General features: G+C 41.0%; 1 protein-coding gene and 1 long non-coding RNA gene across 3 annotated transcripts in view; both read right to left on the bottom strand.

The window, feature by feature from the left end:
* LOC142203938 (uncharacterized) overlaps nt 1-15,314 on the bottom strand; it is a 1,061,686-nt gene that overhangs the window by 913,623 nt on the left and 132,749 nt on the right. The window lies entirely within an intron of this gene.
* GLT1D1 (glycosyltransferase 1 domain containing 1) overlaps nt 12,336-15,314 on the bottom strand; it is a 100,695-nt gene continuing 97,716 nt past the window's right edge. The window contains exon 12 of the mRNA XM_075275033.1: nt 12,336-14,512. Within this exon, the coding sequence (XP_075131134.1) occupies nt 14,339-14,512 (174 nt within the window). The 3' untranslated portion in view covers nt 12,336-14,338. The remainder of the gene's footprint in view (nt 14,513-15,314) is intronic.

Here is a 15,314-nt window from a genome sequence, read left to right as displayed (position 1 = left end):
AATCCACCATGGCAATGATGTAGACACCTTAAGGGAAGGTTCACACGGTGTAACGTGCCGCGTGATGTGGCACATCTACGCCGCGGGACCCTTTGCGGGCCGTACACGCTCCCATTGATTTCAATGGGAGCGGGGATCGTATGCCGCAACATCACGGCTGCAAACTAGCGCAGCGCATACGATCCCCGCTCCCATTGAAATCAATGGGAGCGTGTATGGTCCGCAAAGGGTCCCGCGGCGTAGACGTGCCACATCACGCGGCACGTTACACCATGTGAAACCTCCCTAAGGGTTTATTCACTTATCTGCTTTCAGTGGACATGTGATATCTACTAAAATTATAAACTGCATCATACCCATTGATTTTAATGAGCGCATACAGTTGTCCATTCTGTACAAATGTATATAATCTAATTTAGTAATGTGGAAACTCAGATTTTGAGGTTGATGCCTTTCTTATAGTTTGCCTCAGTCAGCAGACAGGATAGGTTCACCCCTGGTCCTTACAATAGGTCACAGAAGTTGTAATACTTTATACTAAGGACATACAAATGCACAACAAGATAAAAAAGCCTGCACTTTTAGGGAGCTCACTCAGGATAAAGGCTACCAGATTTAGGTCATACTGTTTTAGGAAAAATATTAGGTTTTTACTAGAGATGAGCGAACGCCGTTCGATCGAATACAGATTCGATCGAATATCAGGCAGTTCGGGATATTCGATTACCATCGAATACAAGGCTGCAAACGCAGTAAAAATTCGTATCCCCTCCCACCTTCCCTGGCGCTTTTTGCACCAAAAACGGCGCAGGGGAGGTAGGACAGGAACTACGACAACGGAGGCAGTGAAAAAAAACGGAAAAAGGAACTGGCGGCCGGAAACAGATAACCTCCAATTTAGACGAATGGCGGATTTACCATTTGACTAATTTGGGACTGTGAAGTATGTGACTGTGAGACAGGGACAGATCTACAGGCAGGGTAAGCTAGGGATTACCTTTATTCAGGGGGTAATGTTACTCACACGGCTCTTTGGGGCTCCATCTCATCAGGATCCCTGTCAGCTTGCGATATGTGCGATCTGACTTTTTCCCATAGGAATGCATTGACCAGCATTGATTGGCTGAATGCCATACAGAAGTACGGCATTCGGCCAATGAACACTGGTCAATGCATTCCTATGCCGAGATGAAGCAGAGCTAAACCTGCTACACACTCAGCTGTACAGATGTAGCAATCCGATGCAGCAGTGCTGAGTGCATAGCAGGTCTAGCTCTGCTAAATTGGACACTGCTACATTGCCAGCACTTGGGGTTGAGCCGATCTTGACATTTCAGGATCGTTTTTAAAATCCAATTTCCGATCATTCGGAGATTGGATTTTAAAAACGATCCTATTCACTACACAGCATGTAGTCCAAAAATTGTCGTCCACTTACCTGCATAGCTGCAGCTCCCAACTCTTCTTGGTGCGGTCCTCTGTCCACTTGTCTTCAGAGTCTTCTGACGTCTCCCCGCCCACAGTCTCCAGCCGCACTAATCCCCGCCTACTCCCTGCATCTCTACAATACTAGTCTAGGGAGGTGGGGTCCTCTGTCCTCTTCAGAGCGCCCTGCGCCTCCCTAGCCTAGTATTGTAGAGATGCAGAGAGTAGGCAGGGCTTAGTCGGCGGGGCATCACTCACGTCTCCCCTCCCAGTACCCACCCACACTCTCCTAAGCCCTGCCCCCTCTCCCCCAACTAGTATTATAGAGAAGGCAGGGCTTAGGAGAGTGTGGGCGGGTACTGGGTGGGGAGACCCGCCCACACTCTCTTAAGCCCTGCCTTCTCTATAATACTAGTCGCGGGAGAGGGGGGCAGGGCGCTCTGAAGACCGGACAGAGGACCGGACCAAGAAGAGGAGCTGGGAGCTGCAGGTAAGTAGACAACTGTGGGGGGGAGGGGGTTAATCAGATACTGCACACTCAGCTCAACTACTCCAGAGTTGAGCTGAGCGCACAGCCTGATGTAGCAGAGCTGGCAGATGTAGCAGTCTGATGCAGCAGACTAATACACACATCTCTGGTGTAGCAGCTCTGCACTACTCCCAACCATCCCTCCAGCTACTCCTCCTGTCACACACATCTCATGTGTGGCAGAGCTCAGCACACACTCAGCTCTGCTACATCTCTACAACATAGTGTAGAGATCTAGCAGAGCTGTGTGCTGAGCTCTGTTACACCAGAGATGTGTGTGACAGGAGGAGTAGCTGGAGGGATGGTTGGCAGTAGTGCAGAGCTGTGTGTGTGACAGGAGGAGTAGTTGGAGGGATGGTTGGGTGTAGCAGAGCTGAGCTCTGCTTCATCTCCGGTGTCTGGAGTAGCCGAGCTAACCGCACGGCTAGCTCTGCTTCATCTCGCCATAGGAATGCATTGACCAGCGTTGATTGGCCAGTGTACAGCATTCGGCCAACCAACGCTGGTTCTGCCGGAGGAGGCAGAGTCTAAAATCGGACCAGAATGGAAACTGCTGTGGCAGAACCAGTGTTGATTGACCGAATGCAGTACACTGGCCAATCAACACTGGTCAATGCATTCCTATGGGAAAAAGTCAGCTTCGGCAAATCGCAAGCTGACAGGGGATCCCGACATAATAAAGGTACTTGCTCCCAGACATGCTTCCCCTGTTGTCCCAGTTGCATTCCAGGGTGTTGGCATCATTTCCTGGAGTGTGATAGTGGACTTGGTGACTCTCCTGAGTCGAATGGTAGGATCCTCCCATAGACTATAATGGGGTTCGATATTCGTTCGAATAGTCGAATATTGAGCGGCTATTCGAAACGAATATCGAATATCGAACATTTTACTCTTCGCTCATCTCTAGTTTTTACTAGTTTTTTTCTGTATTTTTTTTTTTAAACACTAGGATAAATGTTATTAGGATTCCTACCTCTTTTCCACATAATGTTGGGTACCATTTGGTGAGGCTTTTTTTTGCTGCTACAGACATATCTGTCTTGTGTGAACATAGCTTCCATAATTCTAGCAAGGACACCAGCCCTAATCTCATGACTCACACTATACAGCTAGATGCTGTTGTGCTTACCCGAGAAACTTTAAAGTACTGCAGAGTACAGGGTTATTTATTAAGTACATGCTTTCAAATACAAGAAAAGTTTTAAGTGTATCTGTGAAAATAGCTCACCACGCTGCATTAAAACTATTTCCCAACAAAATATATGTTTTTAACAACTATAGAACTTCTAGTAGACACAAAAAGTTCAAAAAGGTTAAATTTATGGAAAAGAAATTATTTCCAACATTATAGTAGCAAATTCACATTTAGTGGTGGTATGAAATTACAAATACTTTTATTAAAGGAGGTTGGATCTGAAAACTAACAGGAATATTGTGTCAAGTAAAGTCAAGTCATTTTCAGTCTGTTTGTTCAGGCTTAACATTTTTAGCACAGTTAGTAAAGAAACAATTTAATAGTGGTTTTTGAAAGTTAAGAAAGTTTCACAAATGCTACAGAATGGGTAAACAAGTGAAAGAAGAAATAGTCATCTCACAGATCTCCCACAGCTCTGGCTCCGACATTGCCTGGGTAACTGCTTTTTTACTTCCTAATTCCTTTTATTTGCAAATTTGTCACTGGGCCCATTTCCAATAGAAGCCTGCCCAGGGAGGTGTGTAAAAATAACAAACATCTACACTTACCTCTTCTAGGCATCTGCCATCCTCTTCTAGTCTGTGGCTATGCCACTCATGTCTCCCCTCCCAGTACCTGCCCACACTCTCCTAAGCCCCGCCTTCTCCATAATACTAGTCTCGGGAGAAGGGGGCAGGGCGCTCTGAAGACATGTGGACAGAGGACCAGACCAAGCAGCTATGCAGGTAAGTGGACAACGGTGTGTGTGTGTGTGTGTGTGTGGGGGGGGGGGGGGTCCAACAATTTTTGGACTACATGCTGTGTAGTGAATAGGATCGTTTTTAGAATCCAATCTCCAAATGATCAGAAATTGGATTTTAAAAATGATCCTGAAATGTCAAGATCGGCTCAACCCTAAGTGCTGGCCAATGTAGCAGTGTCCAATGTAGCATCGCTAGAGCTCAGTGTGTAGCAGGTTCAGCTCTGCTTCATCTCGGCATAGGAATGCATTGACCAGCGTTGATTGGCTGAATGCCGTACTTCTGTATGGCATTCGGCCAATCAACGCTGGTAAATGCATTCCTATGGGAAAAAGTCAGCTCGCATATATCGCAAGCTGACAGGGATCCCAACGAGATGGAGCCCCAAAGAGCTGGGTGAGTGACATTCCCCCCTAAATAAAGGTAATCCCTAGCTAACCCTGCCTGTAGATCTGTCCCTGTCTCACAGACACATAGTTCACAGTCCCAAATTAGTCGAATGTTAAATCCACCATTCGTCTAAATTGGAGGTCACCTGAATTAGCCAGCCAATTACTTTTTCCAATTTTTTTTCAATGCCTCCGTTGTCGTAGTTCCTGTCCCACCTCTCCTGCGCAGGGAAGGTGGGAGAGGATACTAATTTTTACTGTGTTTAAGGTATTCGATTACAATCGAATACCATGAGGCAAACGGCCTGATATTCGATCGAATCTGTATTCAATCGAACGATGTTCACTTATCTCTACTAAATACTTATGATTTTTTTTAGTTTTTAATAATTGGGAATTGGCTAGTAATAAGAGAGGACAAGTTGTCTCTATAGATTATCATTATATTTGTTTGAGGTAGCCTGTTGGAGGAATTAAGTTTTAGATATGCACCTGAGCTTTCAGCAACTTGATCACTCTTGTGCAATCTTTCTAGTATAATCATGGAATATAGGCACAATGAGTAGAATCCATCAGCATAGCCGTGAATAGCCCAATCCACTGCCAAATGCGCACTAGATTATCACGTGACCGCTAAAACACATCATGTGTTTAGTCACTCAGGGGCACCAGACACGCTTATATAGCATGTACCGGCATTAGGGCAGCACCCCTTGGGTAAGTTGTTACTGTGATCTCTCATAGCTTTATCTATCTATCTATCTATCTATCTATCTATCTATCTATCTATCTATCTATCGAGAGTCAGGTTGGAGAGTTGGGTATTTTCTGCTGTTTTACTGTGTATTTGATACTCAGGCTTGTTATGATAATGTGTGGGGACTCTGGGGAGCATATTATACAGTGTGGGAGCTCTTAGGAGCATATTGGGGTATGTACTCTACTATAGAGGATGACAATAGAAGTCATAAAGGGACACTATAATGTGAGGCGGTCAAAAGGGGATATTATCCTATAGCTAGAGGAGGGGGAAAGGATGGGGCCACAAGGGGGCACTATTCTGTGTGAAGGACAACGAGGGGACACTATACTGTGTGTGGGCCAGTGGAAGGACATTATGCTATATGTTGGCCACCATGGGCCTTGTGCTGTGTGTGAGCCACTAGAAGAATAGTATACTGTGTATTATTATTATTTTATTAGTAATAATTTTTAGGACACCATTAATTGCATGAGTATACACAAAACACTGACAAGGCTATCAGCGGCCAACTGGTACAGTGGAATAGAGCTCCCTGCAATTGTGGATAAAATTACGATCCCCTACACTTCAATGGGCGCATACACAGAGCTGTGGTTTCTGCAGCTTTGTGTCTGGGATGAATTGAAGAATCTCAAAATATAGAGCAAGTCCTATATCTTTCAGGCTTGTCACTTCATTTTTAATGTATGGGTCTGTGAAAACCATGGATACCAATCCATGTGTCATCTGTGCCATTTGGTTGCAGAAGGCCCAATGGTGCTTCATTTAGGGTGGTGACACACTATGTACCCAGATGCGGCTATGGTCACTTCCATTCTCCAGTGCTTCCACATTGGGGTAAGTGTGACAGCCATTAACTACTGGCTGTGGTTTTGCTGTTACTGCACGACCAGGAACATTAAAGGCGGCTGAAATTAATCAGCGTCACTAACAGAAAAGTGAAAGTACTGGCAGACAGGGAATGGATGTTGCAATAGCCACATCCAGATACGTAGTGTGTCGCCCCCTATAGATGTTAACTCACTCTGCTATCAGTCACATTACCACTAATTGTGAGTTACACATGTACTTACATTGCTTCTAATGGAAATGTACAGATGCACCCAGGCAAATAGAGGTAAACGCATATGGCTAAGAGTACAGTATGACAGCATCCTAATGTTGTGATTTGTGTTATTTGACTTTAGTGTAGGGGTCTCCTGCCTTACAATTTTTACACCACTCTCCAAGAACCTCATCTTTGATCTTTTAATTTAAGTCAACATTCCATATAAAAAAGGTTGCCTACCCTGATCTGTATCTGTAGTTAAGAAATATTTTTTTGCTCCTTCATATTGGGCAACTGGCATCCACCTCCTAGAGGGTTTTTTTTTTTTTTTTTTTTTTTGCCTTCCTCTGGATTAACATGTGGATTATAAACTGGACTTTTAGGACCTGTATTAACTATGTAACTTACAATAAGTTGTGTAGCAACACAACTATAAATTCTCCATGGTCTAGCTCCATTTTTGTGGAATAAAGTCCCTGAATTTACTTTGCCCTGCATATGCAAAAGTTAACATTTGTTGATGTTGTAAAATCTTGTTCTTAAGACACAAGCACCATTCAAGGAGAGGACGACTTTATACAACAAGTGAATAGTTATTGTTGAAGTGATGGAAGAAAAGTGGACAAGAAAAACATTTTGACAAGGACAAAGCATCAGTTTGCCGCACATGGAACTGAATAGATGGAAGCCTTTCAGAGAGACAAGAACAAAGAAGTGGTCAGAACTGCCAAATAATGTGAACATGAAATGCAAGTGCATGTTGCTATGGCTGCTAAATCCTACATTATATGAAAATGTATGAAGATAAGGTTTTTGGTAACATTTTGATCCATTAGAAGCCGGGCTCTTATAGATGGGAAATGGTGAATATTCCAGCGTCCATTAGTTAGAAAGCCATGATACATGTTCCTTTTATAGCGGTATTATATTGTTATTGCATGTTGATGGAATATATTTTAGTTATTGAATTATCATTAAATGATAAACCTGCCTAATCATTTCCCCAACACTTGCCACTAGGGAGAGAATTGGAACACCCCAAACCACATTAGATGATTGGCCTGACACTACTGAAATCAGTCGGTTTGATCAATATTTTAGAAGTTCAGAATCAGAAAAACATGGTTAATTTCTTCCTAAAAAAGTCCCAAACCTATAAAGCGCTGCAGAATATGATGGCGCTATATAAGTAAGCCAAACAAACACCTGTCTATGTGTGTGGTATTGCAGCTCAGTCATGGACAGCACCCATGGAGCTGAGTAGTAATGCCTACATAGGTATGACATTTGTGAAAGAAGATAGCTATATTTTTCGATTTCTTTACAGCCCCCTTAATGTGTGTGGCCAATTTTGATTATTCATTAAGCAATACTGATCACAGAATTACATAAGTGAAGTCTACAAGTTATTCATTTACATAATGCAAAGGGGTCAACTAAGACTCACCCAAGGACCTGCATAGATGTGGATCCAAATCTGCCTTCACCTCATTACAATTGTGGTTCTTTAAGGGTCCATTCATACGGAGGAAAATGGTGAGGAATTTGGTGCGCAATTTCAGCGCTGAAAAAAGCCTTCCATTGACTTTGATGTGTTACTTTTTTCTGCTCGCAATGGGAGGATTTTTTTTCAGCGCTGATATTCAACACCAAATTCCTCACCCTTTTCCTCTGTGTGAATGGACCCTTAAGGAACATAGCAAAGAGTTGAAGATGCTGACTTATCCAAAATTCATGAGTCGATCGCACATTTGTGGAATGTGCAGCTATAACAAGTTGGATCTTCAGAGATCCCATCTAAACTTATAGGGTTAAATGGATTTGCTGATATGATGTAAATGATGTATAGGTACCAGTACTAAAGGATGCCTTCAGAGGTCTTGTGCGGTCCATGCCTCAACAAGTCAAATCTGTACCACCAATATAGAATATCACATAGGTAGTTTTAATGTCACAGCTGATCGGGGTATATGTCAAGCCCGTACATCCTTGTTCAAGTGCGCATTAGGTTTTTCTGGGCAATATGAGGGTGATATTCAGCAGTGTTTTATCCCTAGTTATAGATTTACATACCTTAGAAAAGAACCAGTTGCAGGTGTATGATTTTCAGTTTCTAGAAGGATGTTCTGCATAATGTAGCACCTCGTGTAAACAGCCTCTGGATAGTACTTAATACCAATTTCTTGTGATTGCAGTTGCTCATAAATTTTACTGATCATGTATAATCAGATCATTACATATTCATTGTCAAATAAGATTAGATAGTTTTTTCCAGGGAGCGTCTCCTGCGTATAAAAATGATTGAGAATCAGATATCTGGGAATGATTGTAAATGTAAAGTACTGTGAAAAAGTTTTACACCCCCATTTAAATGACTTGTATCATTACATATCTGCCATACTGAATCATAATATTATTAGACTAAGCAACATGAATGATCCCAGAATGGTTTGCTTTTAATTATTAAGATTAATTTTCACCAATATAACTTAAGGGGCATTGATGGGACTATAGAATTGGAGTTGAAGTGCTAGTAAAACACAACAGCCCCTGTTTTTTTCCCCTGCATAATACCTGGATAGTCCCAGAGACACAAATTGTGTAACATTATTCAACAACATGCAAATGAAAAACCAGGTCTCTAGTGCCACCTATATATCTTATCTTCTTAAATCGGGGGAAACACTTTTGCAAATTCTTTTCCAGAATTCCTAGCGGAACATGCACGGACTCTGTACACCTACAAAGGTAGTCTCAACAAGACATATAGTATTGTGTAAAACTTTTAGGCAAAGTAAGAATGCTTTTACAAACAGAAGTGTTAATGGCTTAGATTTGTCAATTAATCCCTTAGCAGGAAATCATGTACATGATCCATACATGGCGGGTGCCAGCCGCATAATATATCCGACACCTGTAGCTAACAGCAGCGATCAGTGCTGACACCAATCACACCTGTTAACACTTTAGATACCATGGTCAAATGCGACAGCGGCATCTAAAGTGCATAGGCGCTGCCATTTTTTCTTTACCACTGCCCTCCAGAACATCATCGGAGGGCAGTGCTAAGCTGTCATGACAGCCAGGAGCCCATTGAAGGCTCCCAGGCTTGCCATTACATTAGATCTATTACACGCTGTGAGAGGCAGTGTATAATAGAAGTATTGGGATTTCACTATACATTACAATACATTAGTATTGCAGTGCATAGTGTGCGTGATTAGACCTCTTAAAGAGGACCTTTCACCTCCTGGGGCATATACGGTGTAACACACTTTTAGAAAGCTGACACGTTCTGTACCCCTGGTGATGAGCTATCGGTGCTGGTACTGTAGCTCTTCAATGTCAGAAGGGCATTTCTGACAGTGAGTCAGGAACGATGACGCTGAGTGGTGAGGGGGCGTTCCGCACCACTCTCACAGCACAGCGCTATAGAGGCTGCTGTGAGGAAGGGCGTTCCTGACTGACTGTCAGAAACGTCCTTCTGACAGTGAAGAGCTATGGTACCAGCACCAATATTATTCACCGGGGCACAGAATGTGAAAGCCAATAGTGCGCTGAATTCAGCACATCGTCAGCTTTCTAGCATTGTATAAAACCGTACGTGTCCCAGGAAGTGAAAGGTACTCTTTAAGGTTTAAGGTCCCATTGAGGTCTGATCATTAAAGTAAAAGAGAAAAAAAAAGTTTTTTAGGCTAAGGCCCCACGGGATCGGCGGGAACACATTGCGGTTCTTCCCTCAGCGCTTTACACAGAAAGTTCACAGAGTTTTCCTCTGCGGACTTTCTGTTACCAATATATCTACGGGGAAGCCATCGGCGTTTCCATAGATATAATTGACATACTATGATTTCCAAAACCGTGCCAGTTTTGGAGATCACAGAGTGTCCATGCTGCGTTTTTTACCGCACAGTGGCCATGGGATTCGCAAGAATCCCATCCACTTTGCAATTACTATTAAATGCCATGATTTTTCCCACAGCGTTTCTGCCACAGGCAAATCGCAGCTTTTCCGATCCGTGGGGCCTTGTACAAAAAACCCACACAAAAAACAAGAAAGTTTAAATCACCCCCTTTCCCCTTATATAAACGTAAATAACCAAGAGTAAAACACAAACGGGATCCCCATGCTCCAAAATGCCTGAACTTTTAAAATATTAAAATATTTATTCCATGTGTTGAACGGCGTAGTGGGGAAAAAAAATTAGAATGTAGGTAACATGTCATTTTTACCAAATAGTGAATGGCGTAATAATTAAACTGATAAAAAATTGGCACAAATGCGTTTTTTTCCAATTTCATCTTATTCTGAATTTTTTTTTTTCCAGCTTCCCAATAATTTGCACAGGATATGGTGCAATTACAAAGTACAATTTATTTCAAAAACAATAAGCCATCATGTGGCTCTGTGAACTGAAAAATGAAACGGTTATGGCTCTTGGAATGGGGGAAAGGAAAATACTAATGTAAAAATGAAAATTGGCCGTGACATGAAGAGGTTAACAAAATAAATGAACAAAAGAGAATCTAAATCAAATCAATATTTGATGTGAGTACCCTTTGCCTTCAATACAGCATTATTTCTTCTAGGTGCTCTTTGCACACAGTTATTAAAAGGTACTTGGCAGGGAGGTTATTCCAAAGATCTTTTTGTGGATTTAGGCTTCCTCAAATCCTTCTGTGTCTTCATGTGATCCTAGACAGACTCGATGATGTTAAAATCCCTGTTAGAGCCATATTATCACATCCAGGTCTCTAAATGGTAAAGATAGTTTTTACAGAGAGATTAGCACTTCCGAATTTTCTTGAGAGAAATACTTCAATTTCTGGAAAAAGATCAAGGGTGCCAACACTTAAGATTATGACTGTATAAGAGAACCACTTTCTCAAGCATAGCAACTGGACAGGATTATAAAAACGGGAAAATGGCCACTTACACCAGCTTACTGTGTAAGCGGCCATGGGCATGCATAGTTGGCTCTACCTGAGGCCTGATGGCAGAGCCGACTGAGCATGCCTAGAACATTGAAACCCAGGACGGAAGAAGATACAGGGGAAGAAGATAGAGGTGTCGCTGGAGATTTCTCTCGCAGCACTAGGGAAGCTGTTTGAGCACTGGAGACCGCCCTCAGTGCTGCAAGATAACTCATTTGCATACTGAAGAAAACCCGGATTTCTACCGAACAGTGGCGCAGAGAAGCCATCTAAAGGTAGGAGAAGAATAGCCTTTCTTATGGCTATTCCTATGTGTTAGTCAGAAAAAAGGGCAGCCAATGATAGGATCACTTTAAAAGAAGTGGCATGGGGGTCAATTGATATAGATTTCATGTATGAAATCAGATTGGTTTAAAATATGCCATTTTCAAATGTAATATATATACTCGAGTATAAGCCGAATTTTTCAGCCCAGTTATCGTGCTGAAAAAGCCCCCCTCGGCTTATACTCGAGTCAGCAAAAAAAAAAAAAAAAAATTATATATATATATATATATATATATATATATATATATATTTATTTTTTTTTAGGAGGAGGGGGGGGGGGTCTATAACCAGCCACAGTATCAATGTATAGAATCTCCTATAAAATAGTGCAAAAAAAAAAAAAAAAAGATTTAAAAAAAAAATTAAAGTTGTAAATCACTCCTTTCCCTAGAATACATAAAAAAGTAGAAAATTACTATGAAACACATACACATTAGGTATCCCTGTGTCTGAAAGTGCCTGGTCTACTGAATATAGGGTATCTGCAGTGTTCCTGTTCCATCGGGAAGGGGTTAATAGGAGCACTGCAGATACCCTATATTCAGCCAGACTCAATTCCAAGTGGGGGAAGAAAAAACCCCAGTCCTCAAGTTCAGGGAAGGGGCAGACAGACAACCAAAACACCCCCTCCCCTTTCCCAGCATCAGCATCTACTGCACCCAAAAACTCCCACCATTTTAATTTTTGAAATTTTCCAGTAGCTGCTGCATTTCCCCCCCCCCCCCCCCCCCTCGGCTTATACTCGAGTCAATAAGTTTTCCCTTTTTTTTTGTGGTAAAATTAGGGGCCTCGACTTATATTCGGGTCGGCTTATACTCGAGTATATACGGTAGATTGCCATGTTATATTTTTCTAGCCTATTTTTACACTGTACAAAGCAGACCAGTGGGAAGTGTCTCATGGAATAACAATTATATTTATTTATTTTTTTTATTTTTTTTTACAATACCCAAGCCATCCATTCCTGTGAGCGAACCCTAATAAGTTTTCAAGTAAGATTTCAGATAAAAGAGTTCAGCACATAAAGTACAACATTTAATGTGCACTGTAGGCTCTCTGTATTACTTCTGATTCACACAACATATTATTTGCTTGCAGCATAAAATAGGTCCATTCACTGAACACTGAAGAGTGAGAATATCAACTAATACGATCGGATGTGTTGTACAGAGCAAAAGTCTGTATTGCTACAGACTGATTATAGTGATAGTCATCTAGGGAACCATTGTCAAAACTCAAGGTCTACAAATGCCAAGTGTACATTCACCAGCGCAATGTAAAGGGGAAATAAGATGGAGTGTGCATAACAGGACTGAGGAAAAGGAACCAAGAGCAATGCTAATTATTATGTGTAGGATAACCTTAGCTTGTTCTAAGAAACTAAACTACAGGCCTAGATCAGCTGGACTTCAATGGCCCTAAATAATCAAACTTTATATGGATTAACAACTTTTTGATAGACAACTTTCTTACAGATACAGAAGCAAACATTCTTCAGGGAAATTGTTTCTTCTAACTTTAAGAGGGTGTTCACACTACCGTTGGTGTCCGCGGCTATTGGGCAACAGACATATAACGGACAGTAACTGATAGCTATCAGTTACTGTCCATTATGATAGGTGTCCATTTTTATTTTTATTTTTTAAACGGACAGCTTCTGAGCAGACACCAACGGTAGTGTAAACCATATCTTATTAACTAGACTGCACTTTATTTTTATTTTATTTTTGATTCCCTTAAGAAACCAAGTTGTTGTTTTTTCAGAAATAGTATAAAAATTTGCGTTCAATATTTGTTTTTCAGCGACATGAGGGATGACTCAGGCTTGGTTAATACGGAAAACATTTCTTCCTTTCACTTTAACCCATTAACTGCTGTGATCCCCAATTGGGGATCAGGCACTTTAACCCGCCTACAAACACCACCTGTCATTGAGGAATAGCAACAGGGCATTCCCATGCTCCAGCAGGATGTCACCCATGATAGGAAACCTAAACTGATCACGTGCATGCATTGCCTTGCGCACACGAGGTCATTTTCACGGTGCAGTTCCCATATTATTGAAATTTTTTTTAAAAAAAATTGGCAGTTAATGGGTTAATACAAGACCATGACAGTGGCCACCCACTAAACCATAAATCCCATTAATAGTAATCATCTCAAGATTAGGATTACAGTACATTCTACTCTAGAACTCTTGGTCTCCTGAAAAGCCATGGTAAAAAAACAGTTTGATACCAACACTGCAATCGCACAAATAATACAACCAACGCATACATTTATTTAACAGAAAAAATGTTTGCACAACCTTGCTTTCTCTCATCGACTTTAGTGTGAATGAAGCGTGGGAACACAAAAGTCTCTTTGTATCCTTAGCCTATTGTTGTGAATACTGAAATACCAATTTAAAAAGCACAAAAAATATCCATATAATCATGACGGAAGCAAAACAACTGTTCCAAAAGTGACATTGAAGCCAAGCACAGCAAAAAAAAACCCCAAAAAACCCGCTGCAGACACTGAGACACAAAGTGTTTTTCATTGCAATTTCTCTGCAGATTTTATTTTTTTTTCAATGTGTGGATGGGACGAGGCAGAATCCCATCCACCTTGCAGGTACCCCAAAACACAGCATTTGGGAAGATTGCCAAAGCGCTGTGCGGGCCCCAAGACTTATAGATTTTTATATTACGAAAAATAATTTACCTTCACTAAATGACAAGTTAAACAATTTTGATCAATTTTAAACAAGAATACACAAGTTAAATACAGATACAGAAAATGTTAAAAATTGTATTCACTCATGATGAATACATGAACCTTTATTTTAACAGTTCAGATAAAAATCTTAAAAACATCCCTTATTGTAAAGGTCTAAAAATAAATTCCCTTTATGAATTTGAATATAAAATATCTCTCCAATCATAGGCAGCTGATATATATATATATATCTATATATATATATAGATATATATATATCCATAAGGTTAGTTATACTTCAAAGTCCTTCCTTCCGTCAGGCAGACATGCACAAGATTTTGATAGGTTTCCCTTTCAAGCGCCCATGAATGGTGAGTATGAATATAGTTCTTCGCATTATTAGTAATTTTCCTTTTCAGGTCTGGTTCACTCATCAGTTTTGTAGCCAGTTTGACAAATTCCTAAAAGAGAACACAGAAGATCAATAAGAGCATCATAATCACTCAAGGAGGTGTCACATGATCTACAAAGAGAGGATACAAAAAGAAATAACGTACTCGACACTGCATCATTCATGAGTGGTTTGAAGCATTTATCTTAAAAGAGAATCAGGGAACTACATTTCTCTCTTACCCCAAGCTAAAACCGAACCAAATTATAGGAAATGACTTCCCAAAACTAGTCTATTTTATTCAAGAGCTTCCCTAAATCCAATGAAAATGATCAATAATTGGACAATGAGGACGCCCAAAGCCCTGATTGACAACTGCCAAGTTAGGACACTTCCTTGAACCACACATTGCTTCACATGCACTAAAAGGACCACTTAAACCTAAAATTCTAAAAAAAAAAAAAAAAAAAAAAAAAAAAAGTAAATTCCATGTAAGACGCCTCACATCATCTCCTAATCTATTTTGTTCTTTTCGCTTATATCATAATTACAAAGCATGAAAAATAAATTAGAAAAACAATATATTTTTCTCTATGGCAGCAGTCATGCCCCTCACCCTGGCAAGATTAAGTAGGACACAGATTCAGAGTGGAATTTAGAATTGATTTTGAGGCCTGCTTCTTTTGTTGCGGTTTTTTGAGCCAACCTCAGGAATGGTCTGAGCAGAAGGGAGAAGTATAAGAACTTCCCATATATTCTCCATTCCCTCTGCAGCCATTTTTGGCTTTGGCTCACAAAAACTGCAACAAAAGAAGCTGCATTTCCGCACTGTGGGGCCTCAGCCTAAGGCAGTATTTTTTTATGGAATAATC

Source organism: Leptodactylus fuscus, chromosome 1 (genome assembly GCF_031893055.1).
Source record: "Leptodactylus fuscus isolate aLepFus1 chromosome 1, aLepFus1.hap2, whole genome shotgun sequence".
Lineage (NCBI taxonomy): Eukaryota > Metazoa > Chordata > Amphibia > Anura > Leptodactylidae > Leptodactylus > Leptodactylus fuscus.
This window is presented reverse-complemented; position numbering and strand designations above follow the sequence as displayed.